The sequence below is a fragment of the Stegastes partitus genome, unplaced genomic scaffold, assembly GCF_000690725.1.
Source record: "Stegastes partitus isolate 25-593 unplaced genomic scaffold, Stegastes_partitus-1.0.2 Scaffold1691, whole genome shotgun sequence".
In the NCBI taxonomy this organism is placed as follows: Eukaryota; Metazoa; Chordata; class Actinopteri; family Pomacentridae; genus Stegastes; species Stegastes partitus.
This window is the reverse complement of record NW_007579422.1, coordinates 101,040-113,376: the sequence shown is the minus strand read 5'-3', so window position 1 is coordinate 113,376 and position 12,337 is coordinate 101,040. Positions and strand designations below refer to the sequence as shown.

The 12,337-nt window shown below is 39.8% G+C and overlaps 1 protein-coding gene across 3 annotated transcripts in view; it reads left to right on the top strand.

Moving 5' to 3' along the window:
* The window catches only part of dnm1a (dynamin 1a), a 74,049-nt gene that overhangs the window by 33,787 nt on the left and 27,925 nt on the right, over positions 1 to 12,337 (top strand). For 2 of the 3 annotated variants that reach the window (XM_008301617.1, XM_008301619.1), the window contains exons 9-14: positions 1,086 to 1,153; positions 2,282 to 2,420; positions 8,852 to 8,938; positions 10,024 to 10,094; positions 10,230 to 10,281; positions 11,212 to 11,223. In XM_008301617.1, the coding sequence (XP_008299839.1) occupies positions 1,086 to 1,153; positions 2,282 to 2,420; positions 8,852 to 8,938; positions 10,024 to 10,094; positions 10,230 to 10,281; positions 11,212 to 11,223 (429 nt within the window). Of the gene's footprint in view, positions 1 to 1,085; positions 1,154 to 2,281; positions 2,421 to 4,654; positions 4,794 to 8,851; positions 8,939 to 10,023; positions 10,095 to 10,229; positions 10,282 to 11,211; positions 11,224 to 12,337 lie in introns of all 3 variants that reach the window. The other variant, XM_008301618.1, reaches the window with a different exon arrangement.

The window sequence follows — 12,337 nt, the reverse complement described above, 5'->3', positions numbered from 1 at the left end:
ACCTGTCCAGGTTCCCCTGCCTTCACCCTGAGTCAGCTGGAATAGACTCCAGCCCCCCATGACCCTAGTGAGGATTAAGCGGTGTATAGATAATGGATGATATAAATTTTTGACCATTTCATTTTACAATAAAGCAGTCATTAATGGACCTACAGTAAATAAATATGTGAGAAGAGAAAAAGTGTTTGGAAATGAGGAACAGACTAATTAGAACAGGAGTAATTAGAAAATACATTTCCGTATTGTGACGTGTAAAACAATTAGAAGAAATAAAAATGTTCTACAGAATATCTTGCTTTAAGACAAGCATCTCTGTCCTGTTATTTTCCTCACTTACCTCAAGGAAACCTTGAGCTTCCTCCCTCAAACATTCCTCACCTTCAGCTTCACAGCTACCTCTCCCGTCATCACCTCTTCCCTCCGACTCCCCCCCTCCTCCTCACCTTCCACTCTCATCCTGTCATCCACAATTCATCCCTCCCCCTCGCGTCCTCTCCGTCCACCGTTCACATCATCTTTATCCCGAGCCTGTCCTCCCCTCATCCACTTTCCCCGACCTCTGCCTCTCTAAGCCTTTTACCTCATCCCCCTCCTCCTCCTCTTCTTCTTCTTCTTCCACGTCCGAGGCCTTCGTCGCTTTCTCCCTCAATCAGCCATTACCCTCCTCGTCCTTCCTCTCTTGCCCCCCGTTTTCATCCAGTCCTCTCCCCTGTCCTCTCTTGCCCTCCCTCTGAGGACATAAAACTTACTGTCTGTGACCGAGGCCGCAGAAAAATGCCCCGTTGGTTTCCCACCGAGCGGACGGAGCAGGTTGCTTCCTAACCAGAAGATTGACTGAAAGCACAGAACGCCTCAGTGTCTGCCAGACACATTAGAGGTCAATTCATCACAGTGTTTTATATGTTTATAGTGCACGCTTCGGAGAAAATATTAAGAAACTAGGGAAGAATGTGGCATTGCAGTAAATAAAGGGGAGATACTTGGACAAACATATTAAAAACAGATGGTGCAGGAACAGTAGACGAGGTTATATAAGTGTGCAGTATGCGCGTTTAACCGGCATCTTCTCTTTGTCTGTTTTTCAGATGGAGTTCGATGAGAAAGAACTCCGCAAGGAAATCAGCTACGCCATCAAGAACATCCACGGCATCAGGCACGTCCGCCCTCCGACTCACCCCTCCGTCCTTCCTCCCCTCCTTCTCTGCTTCACCTCCCTCCATCTCTTTGTCTCACTGCTGCTCCGGCTGCCTCTCTAATCCGAAACCACCACACCGAGTGCATACTGATATCGAAAAATACGCTTAAACGCAGGAGATCGGCTACAGTGGATTCTAGCTTTTCCGTGTTTGTTCGTACGTCCCTGCTGGTGCGAGGCCTGTTTGTCTGCCATCATGTGTGGTTGGAGGAATCCTGCATCTTTAATCTGGGATGTGTGGTCGCTCACTTTGTCCTTGTTCTCGCTTCCTGTTTGCATATGGATGATGTGTACATAAGCACTGTAGCGTCCAATGAGGCTACAATATCAGGAAAAAAAGGTTTATATTTAGCTTTCAGTTTGTCTAAAGCAAGCAAATTTTGACTAATTGCTAATTTATTTCCATGGAGGACAGATTATTTTTAGTTTCTACCTACTTTCTAGGACTAATAGCAGTTTGTTCTGTTTTCTAAAACGCCAAGTAGATGATTTCCAGGATGTTTTGGTGATAATTGGGTATTGCCAGTGTCACCTCAAGTGCTGTGAAAATCCATATTTGCCGTGATACTTCCTCATTAGCACCTATTTTTTTAATCAAACAGAAATAAGACCTGCTGATGGGTGCTTATAGAGATTAGGCCGACCGCCATTAGGTTTAAGCTTTTTAATATCCTGTTTTTTGTGCACTGATTTCGAAAAGGTGGCTCTCAACCTGTTAAATCTCTTCTAATCTGGATCTTTTCTCCATTGAATTGTCCCCAATCAGATGCACCAACCGCTCTGCAATAACACACTAACTCTAACCAGCAGTTTAGTGGAAACGGCTGGATATCTGCTGTGGAACATAACTTCCAACTGTTTTTAATCTCCATCCCCCCCTTTTTCCCCTCTCTCTGTCAAATTTATGTTTGTTTATGTTTGGGGGGAAAAGCTCAGAACTGGAGGGTAAATCGTTACAATTAACACTCTTCTCTCTACCCAACCCTCCTCCCTCCTTCCTTCCTTTCTTTCTTTCTTTCTTTCTTTTTTCTCCACCACCCCTCTCGTCTTTTCGGCCCTGTGGCTGGTTCTCTCTGTGTCGGGCAGAACTGGCCTCTTCACCCCGGACATGGCCTTTGAGACCATTGTGAAAAGGCAGATTGGGAAGATTAAAGAGCCGTGCACCAAATGTGTGGACATGGTCATTTCTGAGCTAGTCAATACGGTTAGGCAGTGTACCAAGAAGGTAAAATAACAAATAAGCAAACAGCGGATAGCACTTTTTTTTTTTTGCTTTCAACCCTTCCATCCACAAAGTCCCTCTGCTGTTCACTGTCCCTCCTTTTTGCTGTAACCACCCGGCTCCCTCCAGCCCTCGCTGTCCAACAACAGCGAGGGGGACGCCTGGAGTGGGCTGCGGTTTACCTGCCTGCCTGCCTGCCTGACTACTGTGCCGCTTTCGGACGGGTTTGGCTGGACAGGCTGGCTGTGGTTGATAGTTGTGCAGAAGAAAAACCGGTGTGGAAGCTGAGCGGTCATCGGAATATGGTTGCCTGCGAGAGATAACACGTCAGAGCTTTCGTCAGACGCTCAGGACGCGAGCTTGTGACTCGAGTTAATTTTAAAATAAACATTTCTGTTGTGACTTACTGTAAGCGAAATTTTGAGGAAGTACTGTACACGGAGTGCTGCCAAAAAAAGCTTCAGTTGTGCACACTCAGGAGGATCATTTTGAGCCGTGTCCCAGTTCCATACCACAGTGTTTTAACCCTCTGGACCCCGAACAGTTTCGGCAACATTTTACAAAAGTTTTTATTGCAGTGTAAAGTCCTGCACCTCTATTGAAAGAGTACATCCATTTATAGAAGTCGAGAGAACTCAAAGATGCCTCAGTAGTAGTGTTATATTAGTATGATGAATTTATAATTCCATAAATCAGTACAAATAAAAAAATTAATTTGTAGGATTATTCATTTTCAAAAATTTAAAAACTTGAAATCAACATGTACAACATTTTTCTAAGTGCACACAGGTGTTACTAATGCTAGAAAATTAAAATGGTGGCTCTACATAGTATAGATGTTTTACTACTTTCCTTTAAAACTGCTTCCATACTTGCTTCCATCTCCTCGCTGCTCTGTGTAAACACAACCTGCAGTTCAACCCTGAAAAGTTTACTCAATTTTTGACACGTGACTGTTAGTGACAGCTGAGACAGACGTAGCTTCGTAGTTGTGGTAAGAAGTGTAGAATTTTTTGTTTTTTATACATTCTTCTTATTGCAAATGAGTTATTTTTAATAGATCTTTTCAAAGGAAGCAGCTTTGATAAAATATCATGATGGGAGGCTCAGAATTGATTGGCAGTGTACATCACAGTCAGTAAAAAATTTTCATCGAGAAGTTTACTAAATTGGAGATAAATCAGCTTAATTTTTTTCACTTGAGTAATTTTTCACTTCGTTTTACTTAAGAAATAGCGTCAATAAAGTTCGCTACTCTTTCCTCTTTTTCCTCTACACTAAAACAAACACACACTCCCAACACCATGTGTCTATAGAATACCTGGCAGCCATATTGAATGACCTCAGCGTCCAGACTTTCTTGTGTGTGTGAGATCGCAGCCGTGCACCTGCAGCCGACAGGAGCCATGACCCTCACAGTTGAACTGCCTCGGGGGCTTCACTCGCAGCTAAAGAGGCTTCTAAGTGGGGCCAAGAGAAAGAGCAGTAGTCTTTATCCAAATGGATCCGCTGTGACCAAACAATTTCAACAGCGGTTGGACTGCAACAACATGGAGGCGCTGGGATAATAAATGTTGTGATGTGGCTCCCACCGGGAGTCCGAGGAAGAGGAGGGATGGGTGGAGGGAGGGTCAACGCCGGGAGAGTTCAGGGTGTCTTGGCTGAGCGGCGAGGAGCACAGCTGTGGTCTCGCGGTGCGTTGCTTGGAGTTTTTTGGCTGGCGGAGATGTGCAGGCTGGGAGCTCTCTCTATTCTCCTTCTTTCTCTTCTCTTTCTCTCTGCTCCGTGTTCATAGAGAGAGACTCCAGCTCTGTCCTGTTTCAGAATGGCTTCAGGGGAAACCAAATGTCTCACTTGCATTTTCTTCCTTCTGTGCTGTTTATCCTTCCAACCCCCGCACCTCTTCTTGTCTTTCTCATCTTCAATCTGTTGTGTCTTCTGTTCCGTCTCCAATTTTTCTTTCTTCTTTTTTCTTTTTTTTTTTTACCTATCTCATCTGTCCTTCTCCCTCACCAACTGTTCTCACTCCTTTTGCTCTTGATTTGTCTCACCTCTTCACTTTCTCACTTTCCCTGATCCTTTATCACTTCTTCCAACTCTTCCTTTGGTGCTTTTACTTCCCTCCTCTCTCTGTCTTTTTCTTTTCTTTCTTTCTGGTTTATTTTTCTCCTCCCTCTCTCTCTCTCTCTCTCTCTCTCTCTCTCTCTCTCTCTCGTGCCGCCTGCCTATCCCTACAGGACGGGGCTATTCACCCCTGACCTGGCCTTTGAGGCCATAGTGAAAAAGCAGATCCAAAAGCTGAAGGAGCCCACACTGAAGTGTATAGATATGGTAGTGAGTGAACTCACCTTCACCATACAGAAGTGTAGTCAAAAGGTAAAATGCCAAAGAGAACCAACCACTCTCACTATCTCTGCTAACACACAAGTAGGGGCAGACTGATGGCTGGACATGTAGTTAAACACAGCAGGAGATAAATGAGAAACAAACAGTGTTTTAAAAGGACCAACTTCTATATTTATATACTATAAGTTATATAGAGGGACTTTGAGATTTATATATGCAGTTAAATACATTTTCTTCTTTTACAACTAGGAAAATGTTTCCCTCTGAGTTAATGTAGAACTGCATGGTTTTATTGATTTGCAGTAAATGAAGTGCTGAAGTTAACATTAGAGTGTCCTCAAAGCTCAGAGACTTTATGAAAACTTCTAAGTACACTCTTCCAAAATCAGTGCTAGTGTTAAAAAATAAGCAAATATTCAGAAAGCAGATGCGTCTTAAGAACTACTGACCATAAATGTACTTAATTTTATTATTCTGTAGTATTATGTAATGATGATTCTTTTAGCTGTATACATGATGTCCCTCTTGCACTCGCTAACTGGAACCAAAAATGGTTCTTTGCAGTGCCACAGAAGAACCATTTTAGTTCTACAAAATAGTTTTTAGGAAGATGTTCTTTAAAGAACCATTTTTGCAAACAGTTTTTAAAAAACAAACAAACAAAAAGCATCAAAATGGTTCCTTAAGAGACCATAAATGAGGCTCCAAAGAACTTTGGTTCTTAGAGGAGCCATTTTCTGGATAGTCCTTAAAATAAAAAGTTAAAATGGTTCTCAAATAATTTTTCAATATAAACTGGTCTTTGAGCCTATTAAGTTAAATTATCATGTGTGGTGGGAAAACAGGTTCATTTATTAACATTCCTCTGTACTTCATTCTACAGACACATAAGGTGCTAAAATGCGAATTTAAGAAGAATGTAAATTTGTCCATGGGTCCATGCTAAAAATCACGAAAGACTAAATGTATGTGACAGCTACTGATGCACTGATTTCAAGAACTTTTATGTTTGAACTGTAAACATGGAGTTTGCAGCAGGTGGTTCTTCAGTTGGTGATGGCGCTTTGGAGAACCATTTAAGAACCATCGTTTTTCTCTGAGTATATTACCAGACAACAGCTAAAGTCAGATGTAAATATTGAATTAGTCAAAAAGACAAACGTCATCCTCATGGTGGTCTCATAGGATAGAAAAAATCATGAATATCAACACAATAAGAGGTTAAGTATTGGACCAGAGTGGTGACCAAACAATAGAGCCATGCAGCTGACGGTCAAAGAGCATCGCCCTGTCCAGGATTTATCTATTGAGATGAATTAATTTATGCTTACTGACATTAAAATGGAATTAGGATAGATTACATTCACAGTAAAGCCTTTTTCAAGACCTCCATCCAGCAAGTATCAGTCTGTCCTTACTCCAGATGTAACCATATAACCTGCATTTTAGTGACACTTCTGTTGTCGTTTGTCGTCTGTCAATTATTGGCCTTATATTGACAATTTAGCAAACTGCATGTTCGATAAGTTTCTTTCACATTTGATCTCATGATGTCTAAAGATCATTTGATTTGATTTGATTCCAACCTTATTTTTCTGTCTTTGTCGGTGTGCTTTAATACACTGGAGTGACTGGTTGTGTAGTTCCACTCACTGACTAACTGACGTACTCCGAGCCTCTTCTTTTATTTCCTCTTTTTCTTTTTGTTTCTCTTTCGTTCCTCTCCATCGTCCCGTCATCCTTCTAAACCTTTGAACCGGGCTGCTTCCTCGCAATGACCAAAACAGAATAGCTCCAGGACCTCCTTTGGATTTCTCTTCTCTGTCACACTTTTATCTCGATTTCACTTTCAGAGACAAACAGTATTTAAAGAAACTGTATCATAATATACAGTGTTTGGGAAAATCCACAAAGGGGTCAGTTTGAAGTCTTCCTCCCCGTCTCTCATCCTTCCCTTCCTTCCTTCCTTCCTTCCTTCCCTCCCTGCCTCTTTGCATTGCATGTCAGTCTGAATCAATGTGAGTGCCTCTGCCTGATGCCTTTTTAACACATTTTTTTATAAGAACTAATATTGTTTTCCTTTGCTGTCTCTCAATGACGTTGTGTTTCTGTGTCTGCTTTAGAGACACCAAACACAGATGTTGACAGACCGCGTTTGCCTTCGAGTTGCAATGCGTCTCTCTGGTTTTCCCAAGTTCCTTCCAGTTATTTTGATGTGGAACACTTTTTTTTATTGGTTTTGTTTTGGAAATCGTTTTAGTTACATGGTTTTCATACTTTCCACTGTTGATATGAAAACCATAAAATGCTCCTCATCGGATCACGTAGCGGTTTGCAAGGGATAATGCTGGCAGCTGCAGGATAAAGTCGAGGCAAGTCGGTTTTATTTATTCGCTCGTAGAAGCAGGAGAGTTTGGATTTCCATTTTGAACTCATTTTGAACTTTATTACAATATTTGTTTTACCCCAAACATAAGAAAAAAAAAATGTATTGGACAATACTTTAGATGCTTCTGAAAAAAAAACCCCCTGAAAAATAGTTTTTTCTTTTACATTTATGCAAATATGAACTTTGGAATTAGTGTTTAGAGTCATTTACTCATAAATCTGTTGGCAGACAAGATCCTAATTTGCTCAAATATTCAAAATCAGTTTCTAAACTTTGCATTTATTATTATCTCTAATACTGTTTTAAAAAAAAATACATAATTCAACCCAGAAAAACTATAACCTACAGTAACTTCTTAGTATGTTTTGGATTGTTGGTGATTCAAACACTTGTTTACATCGGACGACAACAAATAATTACAACATCTTGTTATTACTTTATCTTAAATTAAACTGATTTTCTTGTGTACATGTTAATTTACACAATAACACTAACTTCTAAAGTGTCAATTAGGCTTCCAACTCTAAAAAAAGAATCCTCCAGGAACCGCTTTTGAGTTTTTAGAGGTTCCTTCTCTGAATTGAGCTGTTGAGTGTTCCTCCAAGAACCCTCAAAGCGATCAGGGTTCCTTAAATATCCCCAGAAGTTCTTAGAGAGCATCGCCTAATATCACAAATCCTAAATGTACCTCGACTTATTTTACAACTCGATTCAGGAAAGGAAAATTCCCCAGAAAACAAACTTTAAAGGGGAAATAAAATAAAATAAACCCGTTTTTACACTAATTAAAACAGTGACTTGTTGTCAGCTGTAGGACCCGATTTATTTGTGCATCCAGTGTCCACAGACCAATGAAAGGCGTGACAGCCCTGGACGCGTATCATCCTCCGTTCCAAACACTTCCTTCCTGACAATACAGGCTTTAATGCCAGTAGCTGTCAGCTTTTATTCATCTGAACATTCTGACCCGTCTGCCTATTCTTTATGGGTGTCTTCTGCTCTGTAATTAGACTCAGGAAGCAGTAAATCAACTTGCAAACCAAATGAGAGGCCGATTGATACCCAGCCCCTCCGCAAACCATCCAGCAGACACGACAGACGCATTGCAACTTGCACGAAAAACAGCATCTATTTTTCTTCCTCGCGCTGTGATTTTTGGTTTTTAGATTTTTCTTCTTCCCTCACACTTCTCCAAATGTGTTTGTGTCACATTGGAGGCCCACCAATGTCTGCGTTCGTGGGTTTGCAATGAGCTCATGGAAAAAGACCCACAGTGTGCTGGGAAAAGAACCATTTTTTCTGCCAGGAACATTGTTTATTCTGTGTTTGTGTGGTAATATCACAGACTTTGCACTATTCTTTTGCATTTCTTCCACATTGGCAACTAATAGACGCATAAAAATCCGATCTAACACAAATCCACCCGCTGGCCCCGGGTGTGCAGGGACTAGAGCCGAGTCTGGGATAAAAAAAAAAAAAAAGGATCCCCTCAAAACATATCATGTTTAATTGTGTTTCTGTAACGTATTTCGTTGTGTTGGTGGAACTGTGTGTTGTGGTTCGGTGAGATGAGTAACTTTGTGGTTTAGTGGAGCTTGTGAGTTGATGTGTGACAGCGTATGTGTGCTGCCGTGTGTGTGTGTGTGTATGTGTGTGTGTGTGTTTTTTACTACCTACCTACTGTTTTCTGCGCTCACAGCTGGCTCAGTATCCCATGCTGAGAGAGGAGATGGAGAGGATCGTCACTCAGCACATCAGAGACAGAGAAAACCGCACCAAGGACCAGGTATCGCACAAAACCCACACAAACAGGACAAAGAGGGAGCGATTTGGTTGTAGCAGTGAAGCCCGTTAATGTTTTTATTACTTTTAAATAGGTGTGTTTCTTGGGCATATGATGTAATTTGCTAAATTTCTACAAATGTTATGTTTAATGTTCCAGTGATTTATGTTCAGAGGAGTTATGTTCAATGAGAAAACCTCTGAATATGTAGTTTTCATACACTGAGATGAATTTTTAGGGGTTAAATCAACAACCAGAGACGGATTTAGGATTAAATGTGCCTCAACAGGTTTTAGCAAGTAGGCAACTTAATTTAAAAAGACACAGAAGTTAGTCAAAGTGCTTTACAGGCAAAAGTAAAAAATAAAATAAAACATGCAATTGAAATTAAAAGAAGAAATTGAAATAGTCAGAAAAAGTACAGACAGGTTGAATAAGGTGCACACAGATTTATAGAAAAATTAAAATGGAGTAAAACAGCTAAAAATTACAAAATAAAAGCAGGTAAGAGTTAAAGTATACAGTAAAACAGAAATAACTCTACAGTTTATATAATTCTAAAATTAGATTAATTTTAGAAAATAGAAATAATTGTAAAACTAATATTAAAAAATAAATAAACCTATATACCAAATGTGACTCAACAGGTTTCAGCAAGTGAGCAAGGGGTTAGACAGGGGTTAGTCAAAGTGCTTAAAAAAAAATACAAAGTACAAAAAAAACCAATGAAATAAAATAAAACATGTAATCAAAATTAAATTAATAAATCAAATTAATCAAAAACACGAGACACAACTTGCGTATGGTGCAGACAGATTTATAGAATAATTAAAATAGATAGAATAAAATATAAAAATTACAAAATAAAAGCATGTAAGCGATATCAATAACACTGAAATTAAATGATTTCAGATTGAATGAGTAAAAGCGCAGACAGATTTACTTGAAAGCTACTTTATCGTGTATGTTAAATATAAAACCAAATCGTTGTCTTAGGAAGGTTTACATTTCCAGTCATGAATATAATTAATAAATGTTAATCATATAAGCGTTTATTGGTAACAGCTCTCTGTCTCTTCTCTGCTCAGGTGCTGCTCTTGATAGATATCGAATTGTCCTACATGAACACCAACCATGAGGACTTCATTGGATTTGCCAAGTGAGTTTTTCTTTTTCTTTTATTTGAACATAGACTACATCAATCTCCGATCACTGCAGTGTTTCGTGGCCTCATGAGGTTCATTTGCAGCTTAAGGCCAAAATAAAGTCTCTCCTGATGTGTTTTGTCGTGCAGCGCTCAGCAGAGGATCAACCAAATGAACAAGAAGAAGGCAGCCGGCAATCAGGTACCGTGATCAGAAACATGCCGAGGCGTTCACTGTTGCTGTTTGACAGGTTGTAGAACAAAACCGAGTCGTTCTGTTCAAGCTGCAGGAACATGAGGACTCCAGATTGAACCCATCCAACTGTGTTTTGTCTGTTGGCCAGCAACATGACATCTGAACTTCATACAGTTGTTCCCTCAGGCTCGTTTCTGTTAGCACTCAGCTCTCTGTTTTTGCTCATGCTAAATGTTGCACAGCTATACAGTATATTGAAACCCCGGGCAAGCGTCCATATCCTGCACAATGCAGCCCTGTGCGGCTCTTGTACACGCTAATGGACAACAGTTGTCTGATCATGAAACAACTTTGGTGAAGGCCTCGGTGACGTCAGAAACAAACTGAGGTCTGCTGCAACGTACGAGGGGATATATGATAGTTCCTGTGGTTTAAAGCTTCCCTAACAGCACCAATCATGATATTAATATCAAATAGAAAGCCATCGGAGAGCCGGTATCTCTGCCAAGGTTGCACAATCCTCATCTTTTTCATGGGGAGCATTGTTTTACAAATACATCTGGATCTCAAAGTGCATCAGAAATAAGCACAGTGACGGATCATGATGGCAATGATTGAGAAAATATCAAAAGTTTGTTTTAAACATTATTAAAAAAAAAGGCATCACTTAGCTAAAAATCTATTAACACAGTAACTGTATACAGTGTATGCTTCACATTAACTACATATTTATGATACAAGAACAGATTTTGCATGATTCTGCTTCTAGACGCACTTTGCAGCCCTTACTGTAGCTTCTTCTTTTACCTTTTTACATTCTTCAATCTCTTCAGCTCTTGTTCCTTCGTGTTCCTGCTTTTACGTTTCTTCTGAGTGTTCTCTCTTTCTGCTCTGTTTCCTCCCTTCCTCCGTCTCTCTGTGGCTTCTCTGCTTCAGGATGAAATCATGGTGAGTAGCGGGTTGTTTTGAGGTGTGACTCTATGCATGTCTGCAGGTAGGCTTTTCATGAGCTCATGTTTCAACACTCTGCACACGTCGGGATACATGTGTCTGTGTAAAACTCTGTATGTCGTTTATTTGTTTTGGGCTACAGTGGGTACATGAGTGCGTGTATGAAATAAGTTGTGTGGAAACTGCTAGTAGGTGGGCAGGTGGCTGTAGTGGGAGATGCTTGGCTGCTTCCCTTTCCTCTTGTTTTTTCAGCTCTGTCCTTCCACCAGCAGGCACAAACACTTACACTCGTACACGCCGCAGGACGGTAAATGTTCCGTAAAAATGCTGTTCTTTAAGTTCAGCCTGCAGAAAAACCTCAGAGTTCAAGTTAGAATGTGCGTCTCGGTTACATAATGTTCCCGGGTTACGTGCATATTTTAGAAAGGCCCAGTTTGGAGCTGCTTATTATAGCTTTGTGACTGCACTGTTTGAAAAAAAAGAGAAAAATCTGTAATTTTTTTAGAATGTTTCCTTTTGATTTTACAGATTAAAGAAGAAAAAAAAAACAAATCAGAAAAATACACTGCTCAAAAAGTTAAGGGAACACTTAATCATCACAACATCAATTCAGCTAAACTTCTGGGATATCAATCCGTCTTGTTATGAAGCTTAAGTGACCCCCAGTGGGTTCATCATTTTGTTTTCCACACACTGACGTACAAAATGATGTAAGAATAAAGTGTTCCCTTACATTTTTTGAGCAGTATATCAATACAATTTCAGAAATAGACCGTGAATTTACTGATGGAAGATAACATTTAGGGATGATTATTTTTTAAAAACTATAAAAATATCCTTTAGAAAATGTTTAACATAAGGAAATTACAGTAATTTCACAAAATATTTACATTTTATTTAGTAGGTGACGCTGTTAAATGTAATTTTAATTCTATAAATATATTTCTAAAATCAGTGACCACAGAAAATGAAGTATTGCTTCTTAATTCAACATGTTTGTTTAGTACGAGCAAGCTTGTATAATCCTACAAGTTTTCACATCCATCTATCTATCTATCTATCTATCTATCTATCTATCTATCTATCTATCTATCTATCTATCTATCTATCT